At 39.1% G+C, this 13,714-nt stretch overlaps 1 protein-coding gene across 1 annotated transcript in view; it reads right to left on the bottom strand.

The window, feature by feature from the left end:
- Positions 1 to 13,714, bottom strand: part of kcnh4a (potassium voltage-gated channel, subfamily H (eag-related), member 4a) — a 36,565-nt gene continuing 22,851 nt past the window's right edge. The window contains exons 11-16 of the mRNA XM_056235883.1: positions 10,512 to 10,711; positions 5,798 to 5,836; positions 2,733 to 3,085; positions 2,458 to 2,543; positions 1,454 to 1,530; positions 1 to 1,333 (exon numbers count right to left, since the gene is read on the bottom strand). Coding sequence (XP_056091858.1) covers positions 443 to 1,333; positions 1,454 to 1,530; positions 2,458 to 2,543; positions 2,733 to 3,085; positions 5,798 to 5,836; positions 10,512 to 10,711 — 1,646 coding nt within the window. The 3' untranslated portion in view covers positions 1 to 442. The remainder of the gene's footprint in view (positions 1,334 to 1,453; positions 1,531 to 2,457; positions 2,544 to 2,732; positions 3,086 to 5,797; positions 5,837 to 10,511; positions 10,712 to 13,714) is intronic.

Genomic DNA, 13,714 nt, shown 5'->3' with positions numbered 1-13,714 from the left:
ATCATGCAAATATAGGTATATTTTAAAGGTTTTCAAACTGAAAGAGTTTTAAAGTGAGGCTTTGAAAAAGATTCTGGCTCTTCGTAATCTATGACTCAGTCCTAAGGGACACTGTCTTATGCAAAACCTACTTGGTGAAACTGCCAATGTAAAATCAAGCCATGTAAAATAAACCCAACCAGTGGAAACAGATTTGACCTAAATACAATTAACCATGATTCATACTGACCTTTAAGTAGTACTTTAATCTAAAAAGTGGCAATTTTGAAACAATGGCACAGTTGTGCACATTATCGTGCTTATCTAGCATAACCCACGTACACTGCTCCCACAATGCAATGCATTGCATTTGGCTTAAAATGAGGGCATTATCCATGCAACAGACAAAGAGCATGTTAGACGACTCTTCTTAATATGTCCATCACTCCTCCTCAGTGATGGCTTAATCAATGTGTCGTTCCTCAGCAGGTCCTGGTTTCACCTGTTTCCCTCCAGTGGATGAAACGATGGGCTCAAGTGTGTGAACAGGACTTGATCCCACCAGATCATTCTGTCTCAGGCCTGTAGGGAAATGTAGCAAGCTGGAACTACAAATCCCAGAATGCAAATGTGAACTGACTGCTATGAGAGGCTCTGATGGGCCGGCTGGTGTAACGGATAAATGGATGGGTATGGGTGCCCTGGAGTGCAGGTCAGATGTCATCTGTATGTTTAAAGACGGATGCGACTGACTCTGGATGTTATGGGTGCTCAGAGACGATGTGTTGCCGGGACCCCCACTCCGAACCTGAGGGACCAAACCACTGGACGGAAAGGCTGCCGCCAAGCCTAGGAGTGACCCGCCAGTGCAGGGAACATGGTGTCCTAGATAAGGAGAGTTTGGTGTGGTCTTAGAAGTCTGATACGGGTTTGGCTGACTCTCTACACCCAAGGTAGCAACCCTGTCCTGGTCAGGGCAGCATGGAAAATAGGCTGAGTGAGAGCTGGGGGCTTGATTGAGGAGCTCAATGTCCCCTTCCTGCCCCAGGATGGAGCCTCTTTCCTGGGCATGGCTGACGCTGCAAATGCACGTGTGCCTGGATCCTAAAGAATCTCTCAGAGAGGGATCCGGCTGCAGGCAAGGACCAGCCGGCATGTTAAAGGCCAGCCTAGACGGCCAGTCGGCGGTAGAGGAGGCCACGTTGGTGCAGTTGGGTGATGTATGACAGTTGAAAGAGCTGAAGGGAGTAAAAGAGGAGCTGAAGTGCGGTGGGGTCACGTGTGAATGCAGGAATTGCATCATTTCATGGAGCTCCTTGGTCAGTGAGGACACTTCCTGGTTCAGGTGGTTCATCTGGAACAGATTCAAATATTAATGTCAGAATATTAATGAATAACAAATACTGGTGACAAATGTCATAAATAAGAAAACCTATTTTATTTCTGTTGATTTGCAGTAGGTGTTTTCTGATACCTCTGTATTGAGTTGACGGAGACTCTGTCTGACTTCCTCTGTCTCAAGGAGAAGGTTCGCGCCGACCTGAAACGGATCTAAAAGGGCCAAAACGAGTAAGAAACTGACAGTTTTATGTGTAGAATTATTATATTATCAGATAAATCAGTCTCACTGGGATCTCAGGGGTTTTTTCAGATTATTGCGACCTAAATTAACTGAATTTGCAGCAGCTTTTCTCAATAGTTTTTTATTTATTTATTTACAATGGAAATGTACCAATAATAATTATTATGCATTTGGATAATTAGAGTCAGTGAAGGTAGGAGCACAATTAATGGTGGCTTAAATGTGCGTAATCAGTGTGTTTACAGTATATGTACAACAAAACACTGATAACTTTTGAAAATAACACGCGCACACTGAATAAGCTACCAGAATGGGAGTAAAGGTTTACATGCAAAGTGACATTTTTAACATTTATACAATAACAGAACACCGTTTAAGGTTTCTACATGACCTTACAGATTGTCAGGTCATTAAAAGTAATAGGTGTAAGATGCATGTAATTGCCCTCCATAACTGAATAGTAGACTGAAGACATGCAAATAGTCAATAGTCTACTATTATAGTCAATATGTCAACACAAACGGTGTGTTGACATATTGATGTTTTACTAGCATTTCCAGTTAGTTTCAGGAATTTCAGGGGGCGATTAAAGTGATTAAATCCTTACTTAATTTAAATGTTATTTAATACATTTTTAAAATGTATTTCTAGACCCTACAATTTTATAATGCCATGGGAATCATAATAATGAATATAAATAATATATATATATATATTCGGGTAGACATTTTGAGTAAAACATATTTTTTTTAAATCCTTATTCTTAATAAGAGGGATTTCGAATATTGTTGTGGGCAATGGGGGGGATTTAGAGTAAAAAATGTTTGAGAACCTTCTAAACCATATGATCTAAACCATAATGGACTAGTCTAATATTAAGGGAGAGTCCACCTCACCTTTGACCTCTGTGTTAGGAGATGGCTCACTGTGCTCAACATTGAAGTGAAACGCATGTTCGTTATCCTCAATGCCATCAACAACCCTACAGGACAGACATGAGGACATTAGTACATCAAAAATCAATATTATCTGCTGTCAATATCAATAGTATTTTATATGAGTGTTTTCTTCTAGAGGTAGTGCCACTGCAAATATAGTTGAAGCAAAGAATACAAATAATAAAAATAATGAAATAATAAAAAAGTAATAATGAATTCTGGTCTCTGCTTACCGCGGGCTCAGGTCCAGAGGGCTGACACAGTTCAGGGTGGGAATGAGCAGTTTGGCTGGTCTGTGGCAGAAGCTGTTTTCTATTCTTGGGACGGGAACTGCACCTGGAGTCAGATCCTCATGAAGTGGCATCTGAGGAGCAGGGCTTTGTACCCGGGAGCTTTTAATGGGCGATCTGCAGAGACGGAGCATGCTAAGGTGCCGAAACTCCTCCCCTAACATGGCACTCAGATTAGTCTGAGATGAAGGACCACCCAAGCCGGACAGCAGGGGCTTCCTGCCCTGGTTCTGTCCAGCATCCTCCTCTTGCTCTGCCTCCACAATAAAGGGTAGCTTGGAATTGTCATAGCGTTCCTTGGAGAGATAGAAAGGGATAAAAAGTAAAACAAAGGTACCGGTAATGTGATTTAGAGGCCACTGGTTGATATGTTATTTTTTTTTTATTGTATTACCAGTGGAGAATATATTTGAATGTGTCATAATCACAGCCTTAAAGGCTTTATGAATTGTTTTTAGTTCAATTGCAGAGCACAGGAAGTGCATGAGTGTTTGAGTGTGAGAAATAAATACTGCCACTTGAACACTGCACTAGAAAAAGGATAGCAAGTAAACAATGCTAAAATATATCCAAAATTTTACTTGATTATTATTATTTTTTGGAGCTCATAAGAAGCATACCATGCAGGTAAGTTGGATTAATGAATTTTGGCCTACACTGATAAAAATGGTTCTGTGACCCATTTTGGCCTCTTCCCAACATGCACAGGGGCATATAATTACAGTATGCTGACATTTTTGCCACTTTCTTTTTTACACTTTTGGGGGCAGATTTACTAAACGGGGCAAATCAGCGTGAGATCGCAATTCCAAAACAGCACCGATGGGAGTGGAAAGTTCTGCGCGTGATCTACTGACGACGTGCAAAATAATGAACACAGACGCAGTCAGATCATTTCCATAATGACCAACGCAATCTACCAGATAGCATCTGGTTTAAGATGTGTTTTTTTTGGGCGGTAAATAATGGCACAAACACCAGTACATTGACGAGCGCAAACCTTAGTAAATCACCTTGCTTGATTCATTTAAATACTCTCCTACGCCAAAGAGGGTTTGCGTTGGTGCAAGCTGTTAGTAAACCTGGCCCTAGTTGTTGATTTGGTTGCCATGTTTAGAAATAAAAAAAGTATTAAAGGAATGTCTTGTGACATCAGGAGGATGAGTTTATTCCTCTATTAAAATGATTATCAATTTTTTTTAAATAAAACAAACAAAACACAAATGTGTTTTTGTCTTATGGGTGTTTATGTGTTAAATATGCATGTGATGTTTTCAATAAACAATAAAAAAAAAAAAAGTGTTTTTAGAGTTTCATGACCATTTAAGTATCTATACGACAGTTCAATAGTTTGTGGTCAAACGGGTCAAAGTCAAACATTTAAAAAGAAAAATAAATGAATACTTTTATTCAGTAAGGCTGAATTAGATTGTTAAAAAGTCACAGTAAGTACATTTATAACGTTACAAAAGATTTCAAGCTAATCCTGTTCTTTTGATTCCATTCATCAAAAACGTTAAATATACTCTTTTTAAGGTGATACAACTTAAAGTCGGTATGAAATGGAAGTTCTGTCATTACAACTCGGAGTGTTTGGTATGGTAATGGCCATGACAATGTTGATATATTTGGTCTTGGTGGAATAGATCTGCTACGCTGCTGCTGCAGAGCAAGTACGGGACTTGCTACTGCCAATACATACACAGACGCGCTGCTGTGAGCAAGTAAGAAATGCTGCAGCCGTACAATAGCACACATGAATTACTCATAGCAGATCTACACAGGTGGAGCTGGGGAAGTTGGAGGGTTCATGAAAGCGCGCTGCAAATGCTGACCAAGTATTTTAAGGATGAGCAGCAAGCTCATTGGCTACTGATTAGCAGGAACCAATCAGCTGTGCCCTATAGATAATGATGTGATTGCAAGCTGATTGAGGTAAGGACCTATCAGCCTGCATCATCTATAGTTTCATAACAGAACTTTGTATTTGCGAAAGTCTTTTCGTCCCTATAGTGACATATCCAAGTGAAATGACTACTCGACAACAAGAAAAATGTAGGGCGGGACTTGATTTTGTCCATGGGGAATTGATTTGTTTGCTGCATGGTTGTGGTTTGCTATTGCTGTGATGTCATGTGAGTGACAGGTTGCCCCTCCCTTGCGCAGGGGGAACGTTGATGCAAGACAGAGGGAAAAGTTGCAAGAGCAAATAAAAAAAATAAAATAAAAAAATGATGTGCACGGATAAATAATTTATAACAAATACAGCAATATTTCATAAAAAAACAAGAATTGTCGATTTAGTTTTTTCATGGTGACTAAGAAATGTTATTAGAGCTACTTAATCTAAATAGATCATTGTTACAAGGATGGCTAATTTCAAGTCATGGCAAGACTTCTTGTCGACATCAAGTTGGCAAGTTAAGTTGACATGTTTACTTAAGAAATTTAAATAAAAAAATGAAATACTGAACTGAAAAAAAAGTCCATGAAAACGGCTGCCTTTTTAAAGTTCTATGACCAACTCATATTTTACTGTGTGGGGTTTCAAGATCTCTCTGCTTTTGCAAAAGAACATTCAAAATGATTTATGAGTCACTGTTCTGTGCATGTCATCGTGTTCTTCTGAGTTTGTGTGAGTGTGCTTCTGTATCCTTCCTTTGGTTTGTGTGTGTGTGTGTGTGTGTGTGTGTGTGTAGCTGTTCTGATCATTAAGACAGCTGGCACAGCAATGAGACGGAGGGTCAGTGCCACAAACAGATTGCTAATTCACCTGATTCAGACACATCCAGATGAGTTGCTGTCTGCCAGCTGTGATGTTGCACACACACAGCTTCTGCAGTTCAGAGTGACACTGATAATTGGGGAGCTTATGTAATGTGGCCGTAGGATACAGTTATGTCAGAGGAGGTGGATGTGTGCGAGCATGAGAGTGTTAATCAAAAGGCTAAAAGGAATGAGAAAAAAAGAGTCTGATTTATAGACAACAAATCTGCTTGTTACTGTACCTGTGGAAGTCGAGCTGACCGAAAGAATTTGGCATGGCCCTGTTGAGATAAAAGAAAATCCTGAGTACCATTATGACCCAAGCTCACACTGAATACAAATGCACACTTCCAACATATAACATTATATATAGTGTATGTAATATGAGAGAAAGGAAGTCAGGAGGAAGTCAGTTGATTGATAAAGTTATATAATGGTATTATATAAATCTTTAATAAAAGTCTCAAAAATATGTGACTGCCGAATACGGTTTCTGGCCAGACAGAAATATTCCAGATACCAAATTGAATTTGCATATAAAGATGATTTAAACATGTATTGAAATAATAAGTATATAATAATTTGATATACACTGCTGTCAGTAAGATTTCTTTTCAAAGAAATTAATACTTTTATTGAGCAAGGACACATGTTCTTTTGAACTTTCTATTCATGAAGGAATCCTGAAAATAAATGTATCATCACAGTTTCCACAAAAATAAAATCCATGATCAATTGTTGTCAACATTGATAATAATAATAATAATAATAATAAGAGTTTCTTGAGCAGCAAATCAGCATATGGGAAAGATTGCTGAAGGCTGCTGCCTATTTTCTGAAGTAATGACTGCTGAAAATTCAGTTGTGCCATCACAGGAATAAATTATATTTTAAAATATATTTAATCAAGGTCTCTTTTATTTTTCAGATAGAACAAACAAACAAAGGAAATACAATTCACACATGAAATAGTCAAATCTAGTTCCTGTCCATACAAACAAACCACCCAACTCCCCAGTGCCCCCCACCCACAAGTACTGGACCCCCAGCAAATTTCCATACATCCCGGCAAATTCATACATGTATAATTAAAATATCTAGGTAAATAAAAGAAAAAGACAACATCAATAAATAATAATAATAATTAAAGAAAAAAAAAGAAAAAGGGGGTGCAAACAAACGCACAAACCAATCGACAAGAGAAAAAAACAAAACAAAAAAAACAAGGTATGCTCACACAATTGGGTTACATAGATATGTTAGCTGCCATGCCTTCTACAAAGGAAATAAATGGCTGCCAAATGACATACAATTTTCTAGTGGACAGTGTATCTAATTTTTGCTAAGTGAACATAACTCATGACCTCCCTAATCCATTGGCCATATGTTGGGGGGAAAGCATCTTTCCATTTAAAGGGATTCTATGCAGTTTTTTAAGCTTAACTGAACAGCTTCAGAGTTATTGAAATGGTTATATGACTTCTTTCGGGTTGAATGGTGGCCTTCTCAAAACCTAATGAACTTGTCCCTGCTATACAATCACTAATAAACAATCGGTTTTGATGAGGAAAATAAACTATACTACTAGTACGGATTAGAACCCAGAATCTCTGACACACTTGGCAAAAGTTCTGCCACTGAACCATTAAAGTTCATGGGGATAATTGTCGGATCTATGTATTTAATCACGTGAAAATTCTCACCACTAACAACATTAGATCTCATTAAACGACAAATTAAACAATGTACTATTGTATACTATGTAACACGTCACGCCATGTCACGCTCTGCGTGAGTGGTATTTACGACATTAACGTTAAATACGTTAATACGTTAAGTTCTCCGCAGCGACTCTAGGGGTCACTGTTTGACAAAAATGGGATTCCTGCCTGGTGTCCCTTTAAACAGGATAAGCCTATAGCCAACAAAGAGCAGAAGGCCATCATGCTCAGTTGACACCCAGAAAAGGTGGCATCCACCGGAGCCACACCAAACAGTGAAATCAGAGGAGATGGGTGTATTGTTCTTCAACATATTCCAGAGAATGCCTCAAAGATGGACTGCCAAAAATTGTGTAGCTTAGGGCACAACCAAAACATGTGCAGCAGTGTGGCAGGAGCCTGCCTGCACCGATCACACGTACAGTAGGGTCTTAATCTTAGAATGTCCAATGAAATCCAATGAAGACGGTGCACTATTTTAAACTGAACCACAGTGTGTCTGAGGCATATAGAGGAAGAGTAGATTCGCTGTATAATTTTTTGCCATATTTCTTCTGGAATCGTTTCATCTAGGTCTGTTTCCCATTTGAGGCTATGGAGGCTATTCATGTTATGTGTATTGAGCAATGTGTAAATTCTGCCTATTACTTGTTTTATGTTAACTTTACATTTTAAAATTGTTTCAAGCAGAGATTCAGAAGGACTCAACGGGAAACAGTCAGAGTTAGAAGCCACAAAACCTCTAAGCTGTAAATACCTGAAGAAATGTGTTTTCTGAAGACCATATTTCTGTTGTAATTGTATAAAAGTGGTAAACCTATTATAAATGTAGAGGTCAGATAAACCTATTCCATTTCTTGCCCAAACATTAAAAGTTTCATCCATCATTGATGGGACAAACATATGATTCTGTATCAATGGTGTAACAAGTGAAAGATCAGTGAGATTAAAAGGTCCTTCTAAACTGGTTCCAGGTTTTATTTGAATGAATAACAACTGGATTAGTGGTGAAGGCTGAGATAGGCTGTTTGAAGGGTAATTTGGAACATAATAAAGCTGCGGGGGAGGTAGATCCAATGGAGGCCCTCTCTAACACCATCCATTAAGTACTATCTCTTTTTACTGTAGTTTTGACCAATATATATATATACACTCACCTAAAGGATTATTAGGAACACCTGTTCAATTTCTCATTAATGCAATTATCTAGTCAACCAATCACATGGCAGTTGCTTCAATGCATTTAGGGGTGTGGTCCTGGTCAAGACAATCTCCTGAACTCCAAACTGAATGTCAGAATGGGAAAGAAAGGGGATTTAAGCAATTTTGAGCGTGGCATGGTTGTTGGTGCCAGACGGGCCGTTCTGAGTATTTCACAATCTGCTCAGTTACTGGGATTTTCACACACAACCATTTCTAGGGTTTACAAAGAAGGTGTGAAAAGGGAAAAACATCCAGTATGCAGCAGTCCTGTGGGCGAAAATGCCTCGTTGATGCTAGAGGTCAGAGGAGAATGGGCCGACTGATTCAAGCAGATAGAAGAGCAACTTTGACTGAAATAACCACTCGTTACAACCGAGGTATGCAGCAAAGCATTTGTGAAGCCACAACACGCACAATCTTGAGGCGGATGGGCTACAACAGCAGAAGACCACACCGGGTACCACTCATCTCCACTACAAATAGGAAAAAGAGGCTACAATTTGCAAGAGCTCACCAAAATTGGACAGTTGAAGACTGGAAAAATGTTGCCTGGTCTGATCAGTCTCGATTTCTGTTGAGACATTCAGATGGTAGAGTCAGAATTTGGCGTAAACAGAATGAGAACATGGATCCATCATGCCTTGTTACCACTGTGCAGGCTGGTGGTGGTGGTGTAATGGTGTGGGGGATGTTTTCTTGGCACACTTTAGGCCCCTTAGTGCCAATTGGGCATCGTTTAAATGCCACGGCCTACCTGAGCATTGTTTCTGACCACGTCCATCCCTTTATGGCCACCATGTACCCATCCTCTGATGGCTACTTCCAGCAGGATAATGCACCATGTCACAAAGCTCGAATCATTTCAAATTGGTTTCTTGAACATGACAATGAGTTCACTGTACTAAAATGGCCCCCACAGTCACCAGATCTCAACCCAATAGACCATATTTGGGATGTGGTGGAACGGGAGCTTCGTGCCCTGGATGTGCATCCCACAAATCTCCATCAACTGCAAGATGCTATCCTATCAATATGGGCCAACATTTCGAAAGAATGCTTTCAGCACCTTGTTGAATCAATGCCACGTAGAATTAAGGCAGTTCTGAAGGCGAAAGGGGGTCAAACACAGTATTAGTATGGTGTTCCTAATAATACTTTAGGTGAGTGTATATATATATATATATATATATATATATATATATATATATATATATATATATATATTAGGGCTGTCAAATGATTAATCGTGATTAATCACATCCAAAATAAAAGTTTTTTTTTACATAATATATGTGGGTGCACTGTGTATAATTATTTTATATATATAAATACACACACATGCTTGTATATATTTAAGAAATATTTTCATGTATATACTGTATATAGATTTATATATAATTTATATTTATAAATATTTTATATATAAATAATATTTTTTTCTTAAATATACATGCATTTGTGTGTATTTATATATATACAAAATAATTATACACAGTGCACCCACATATATTATGTAAAAAAAACTTTTATTTTGGATGTGATTAATCACGATTAATCATTTGACAGCCCTAATATATATATATATATATATATATATATATGTAAAATGCATTGATATTTTAAAAGCTTGTATACCGTATGTATACAGTGATAGGCGTCGTATTCCTATAGGTAGACGTGGATCAGCTGAGAGTCAGCTGATGCGAGCTTGACTAACGTGACCTCCCAGAACTGACGCTACGCTTGATGATTAAAATGTTGTGAAAAGAAAGAGACTTCTGAGTGATACGAAAGACTAGCACAACTATGTAGGAAGTCAGTTGAATAGGACAACTATATGGTTTAATTGTCATTAAAATATATTTAATGGACACAAACAATTTGACTCCCGAAAACAGTGATTGGCCAATCAGAAGTTGGTCTATCATTTGCATACTGTATATAAATTATTTGAATTAATATACAATTATCATTATTATACAGTATATCTAATTGTTAATTATTTATTGTGTGTTAAAATAAAGCATTTTACCTCTCTGAGGTTATAGGTGAGGTTGTGGTGAATGTCCTCATTGAAGCGGCTGCCATATTCTGGGTAGAGCTCTAGAACCTCCTGCAGCGCTCGGACACTGATGTACTGCAGGTCACAGTAGGTCAGAGCCTTCACATCTGCATTAGCTTTGATCACCTGATCCTTCCCAGGCAGGTCAGCACCAATCAGGTCTCCTTTACCTGTATACCAGACAAACATGTTACTACATGCGAGTCAAGCTGTTGTTTGATTTAATTGTGCTAAGATAAACAGACCACATGCAGAACTGAGCTTATCATTTGAATTAATTATCTATCACTCTATCAGTTTGACTGCCAGATGCCTACTCATTTGGTTTGAGTTGAAAACAGCTCCATCAGCAGCTGCACTAACATTTAATTGATTTGTCTAGATGTAGCCTGCTGGACCTAAATAGACTGAAAGCACTGCCTGTAGGAAGCTAGTTGGATTTGTATTTCAAGATGGGGGGAACAAGACCCTTTAAAGGTGCAGTAAGCGATTTATGAGAAACGTTGTTGAAAGTGGACAACAAACTTGTAACCAATCAACAGTAGAGGGCGTCTCCACTCATGATGGTGGAGATGGCTGAAAGACATTGCAAAAGAGAAAAGCTTAGAGGAATATCACTGGAAAAAGAAGGGTTATGATCAGACACGAGCTTTAGGACCCGCCCCGCGTTAATATTAGAAAAGCTTTACAGCGCTGGAGAGACCTAAGTGGGAAGGCCTGAAATTAGACGCAGGGGTTGCGTTGTTTCTGCTCCATTCGAGAGTAACATTGGTTTTGCTGTGTTTCACAGAACCAAGATATGCTGTTGCTGTAGCTATAGTATCCAGGACTGTTTTGAGTGTCGTTGTTTGTCTGGAGTTTCTGTGCAGCTGTTGACTAACAACAAACTCTTGCTTGAATATAGACCCCTTTTCAGTTAGTAAACATGGTGACTTTTTTTGTGGGCGGAGCTTAGGTGGAGGCAGAACGATCCCTCTCGCCGCTTCACTAACGTTAGTTTGCAAGTTTTGTTAGCTTGTTTTTTAACAATGACTGGAGAAAATCCGATTTTATCTTAATGTGCAAGGTCACTCAGTGTCCAGGACCGCGATTGTTATTCGCAAAAGTTAATTTTAACGGACAGAACCAGATTGGCTGACCCGTACTGTACACACGCTCACTCAATGGATGGACGATCTGACAGGATTAACGTTAACGCTACCTCCGGTTGAGTGGCCTGACTTCTACACCTATCCGAAACCGAGCGTAAAGAGAAACTGAGGGCATATACATTTTTAGGTGCCTATAACCATGTGCTGAATGTACAAGACTTGTGTGGTACGATCCGCAGTTCTGCCTAGCCGAGACGACGTGTAGAAGAAGACGACAATGTAGGCTAAAGAGTGACATTACGGTGCAATTTAAATGTTGTGAATATTTTCTAGAAATAAAAATTCCAGATACAGCATATTCATTTTTCATTGATTCTTGCACCCAACAACACAACAAGATGACATTTAATAATAATAATTTAAGCTCCTTATTATGTAGCCGAATCTGTGGTGGTTTGTATTAGCCGCCTCCAGTTGTCCGTTTGTTTTGCCTCCAGCTAACGCCGTGACGTAACTGTGACGTCGGCGCAAAAGGGGTCTATACTCTTGTGTACTGCATGTTCATTTTTTGCTCTTCCTTGTCATTCGTTCATCATCTTTACTTTATTTTTCACGAAGTATTATTTTTGCTTTGCTTCAGCTATGATAAAGAGACATCGGTTGCGTCCGAAATCGCATACTCTCTTGAGCAGGTACCTTTTTGAATAAGTAATAAGTACTTCACAACTGCTAAAAAAGTATGTTCGATATAAAATGAGTGTGTGTAGTATGAATGTAACCTGGACGCACTACATTCGCTATGTTTTCATTATCATGCAACCTACCAGCGTCAGTTGCGTCACTTCACATGCCATTCACAAATCCTCTCCCATGGCCTCATGAGATAGTAAAGTTTCCATCGTATGCACACTAGTCCTGGACCTGGCCTGTAGACCCGTTCGCAATTTGGTGTTGGGGGAATTTCTCACTTGAACTGAGTAAGTGGGTCCCTAGACATGAAAAATCACAGAGGTGCTCGTCCGCCATAATGCCACGAATTACGTAATGGTCAAATCAAATATGGCCGTCATCGGATGATGATGAAAATCCAACTTCTTTGTTTCTGAATGTTTATACACATGTAATACCTCTATTTTGACTAATTATGGTATGCTGAATTCATTTCTGGCATTGATAGGAACATATTGGGTTATTGTGACCTTGAAAGGGCATGGTCAAGGTCGTTTTCCTATTCTGAAGAATCTCAAAAGACATGTAACATGCGAACTAACTCAATTTACAGTCTGCCCTTTTACTGTGTATTTGTACAACACTAGACAGAATTCACAGAAAATAAGAGGACAAGGTTTAACTTTTCTTGTATTTTACCAGGAGTATCAAATGATTTCCAAGGTTCCTAAAGTTTTCATCTGACTATTGAGCATCGCACTAATTGATCAACAGTGAGCATTACACATGTACATGAGTAACTCAAATTTACTAACTCAAATTTACAGTCTGCCCTCATACTGTGTATTTCTACAGCACTGGACAGAGTTCACAGAAAAAAAATAAGACAATGTTTGACTTTTCTTGTATTTTATAGAGTTCACAGAAAAAAGAAAACAAGGTTTGACTTGTATTTTACCAGAAGTAGTCAAATTTATAAGATTTCCAAGGTTTCTAAAGTTTTCGTCTCACTATTGAGCATCGCACATATTGATCAACATGGAGCATTCTAATATACCTGGCCCCAAAAGCTTGAATTTGGTTGCTTCAATGGCAGATCAGGACAATCTTAATCAAGAAGGGCTCTACCGGCGCTTCTCTATAGGCCAGTGGGCTGTGCAGGATCGCCCTGGCTGGTTCTGTGCTGTGGGAGGTGACATGAAGGTCGAGCAGACCATTCAGCGAGTGTCAAAGGGTCCTGGAGGTCACTGTCGTAGGAGCCACACACAATGCAAATGCTGTATTAGAGTTTGAGCTCTTGTTCCATGAGATTGGGATGATCACTGATTTCCTCAACTTTCTCACCAGCAACCACACTTTGAAACAGACAGAATGCCATCTCCAGCATGCACTGAGCACCACTCGCCGCCTTAC

Source organism: Rhinichthys klamathensis, unplaced genomic scaffold, assembly GCF_029890125.1.
Source record: "Rhinichthys klamathensis goyatoka isolate OS25496 unplaced genomic scaffold, OSU_Roscu_1.1 h1tg000432l_1, whole genome shotgun sequence".
Taxonomy (NCBI): Eukaryota; Metazoa; Chordata; class Actinopteri; order Cypriniformes; family Leuciscidae; genus Rhinichthys; species Rhinichthys klamathensis.
This window is presented reverse-complemented; position numbering and strand designations above follow the sequence as displayed.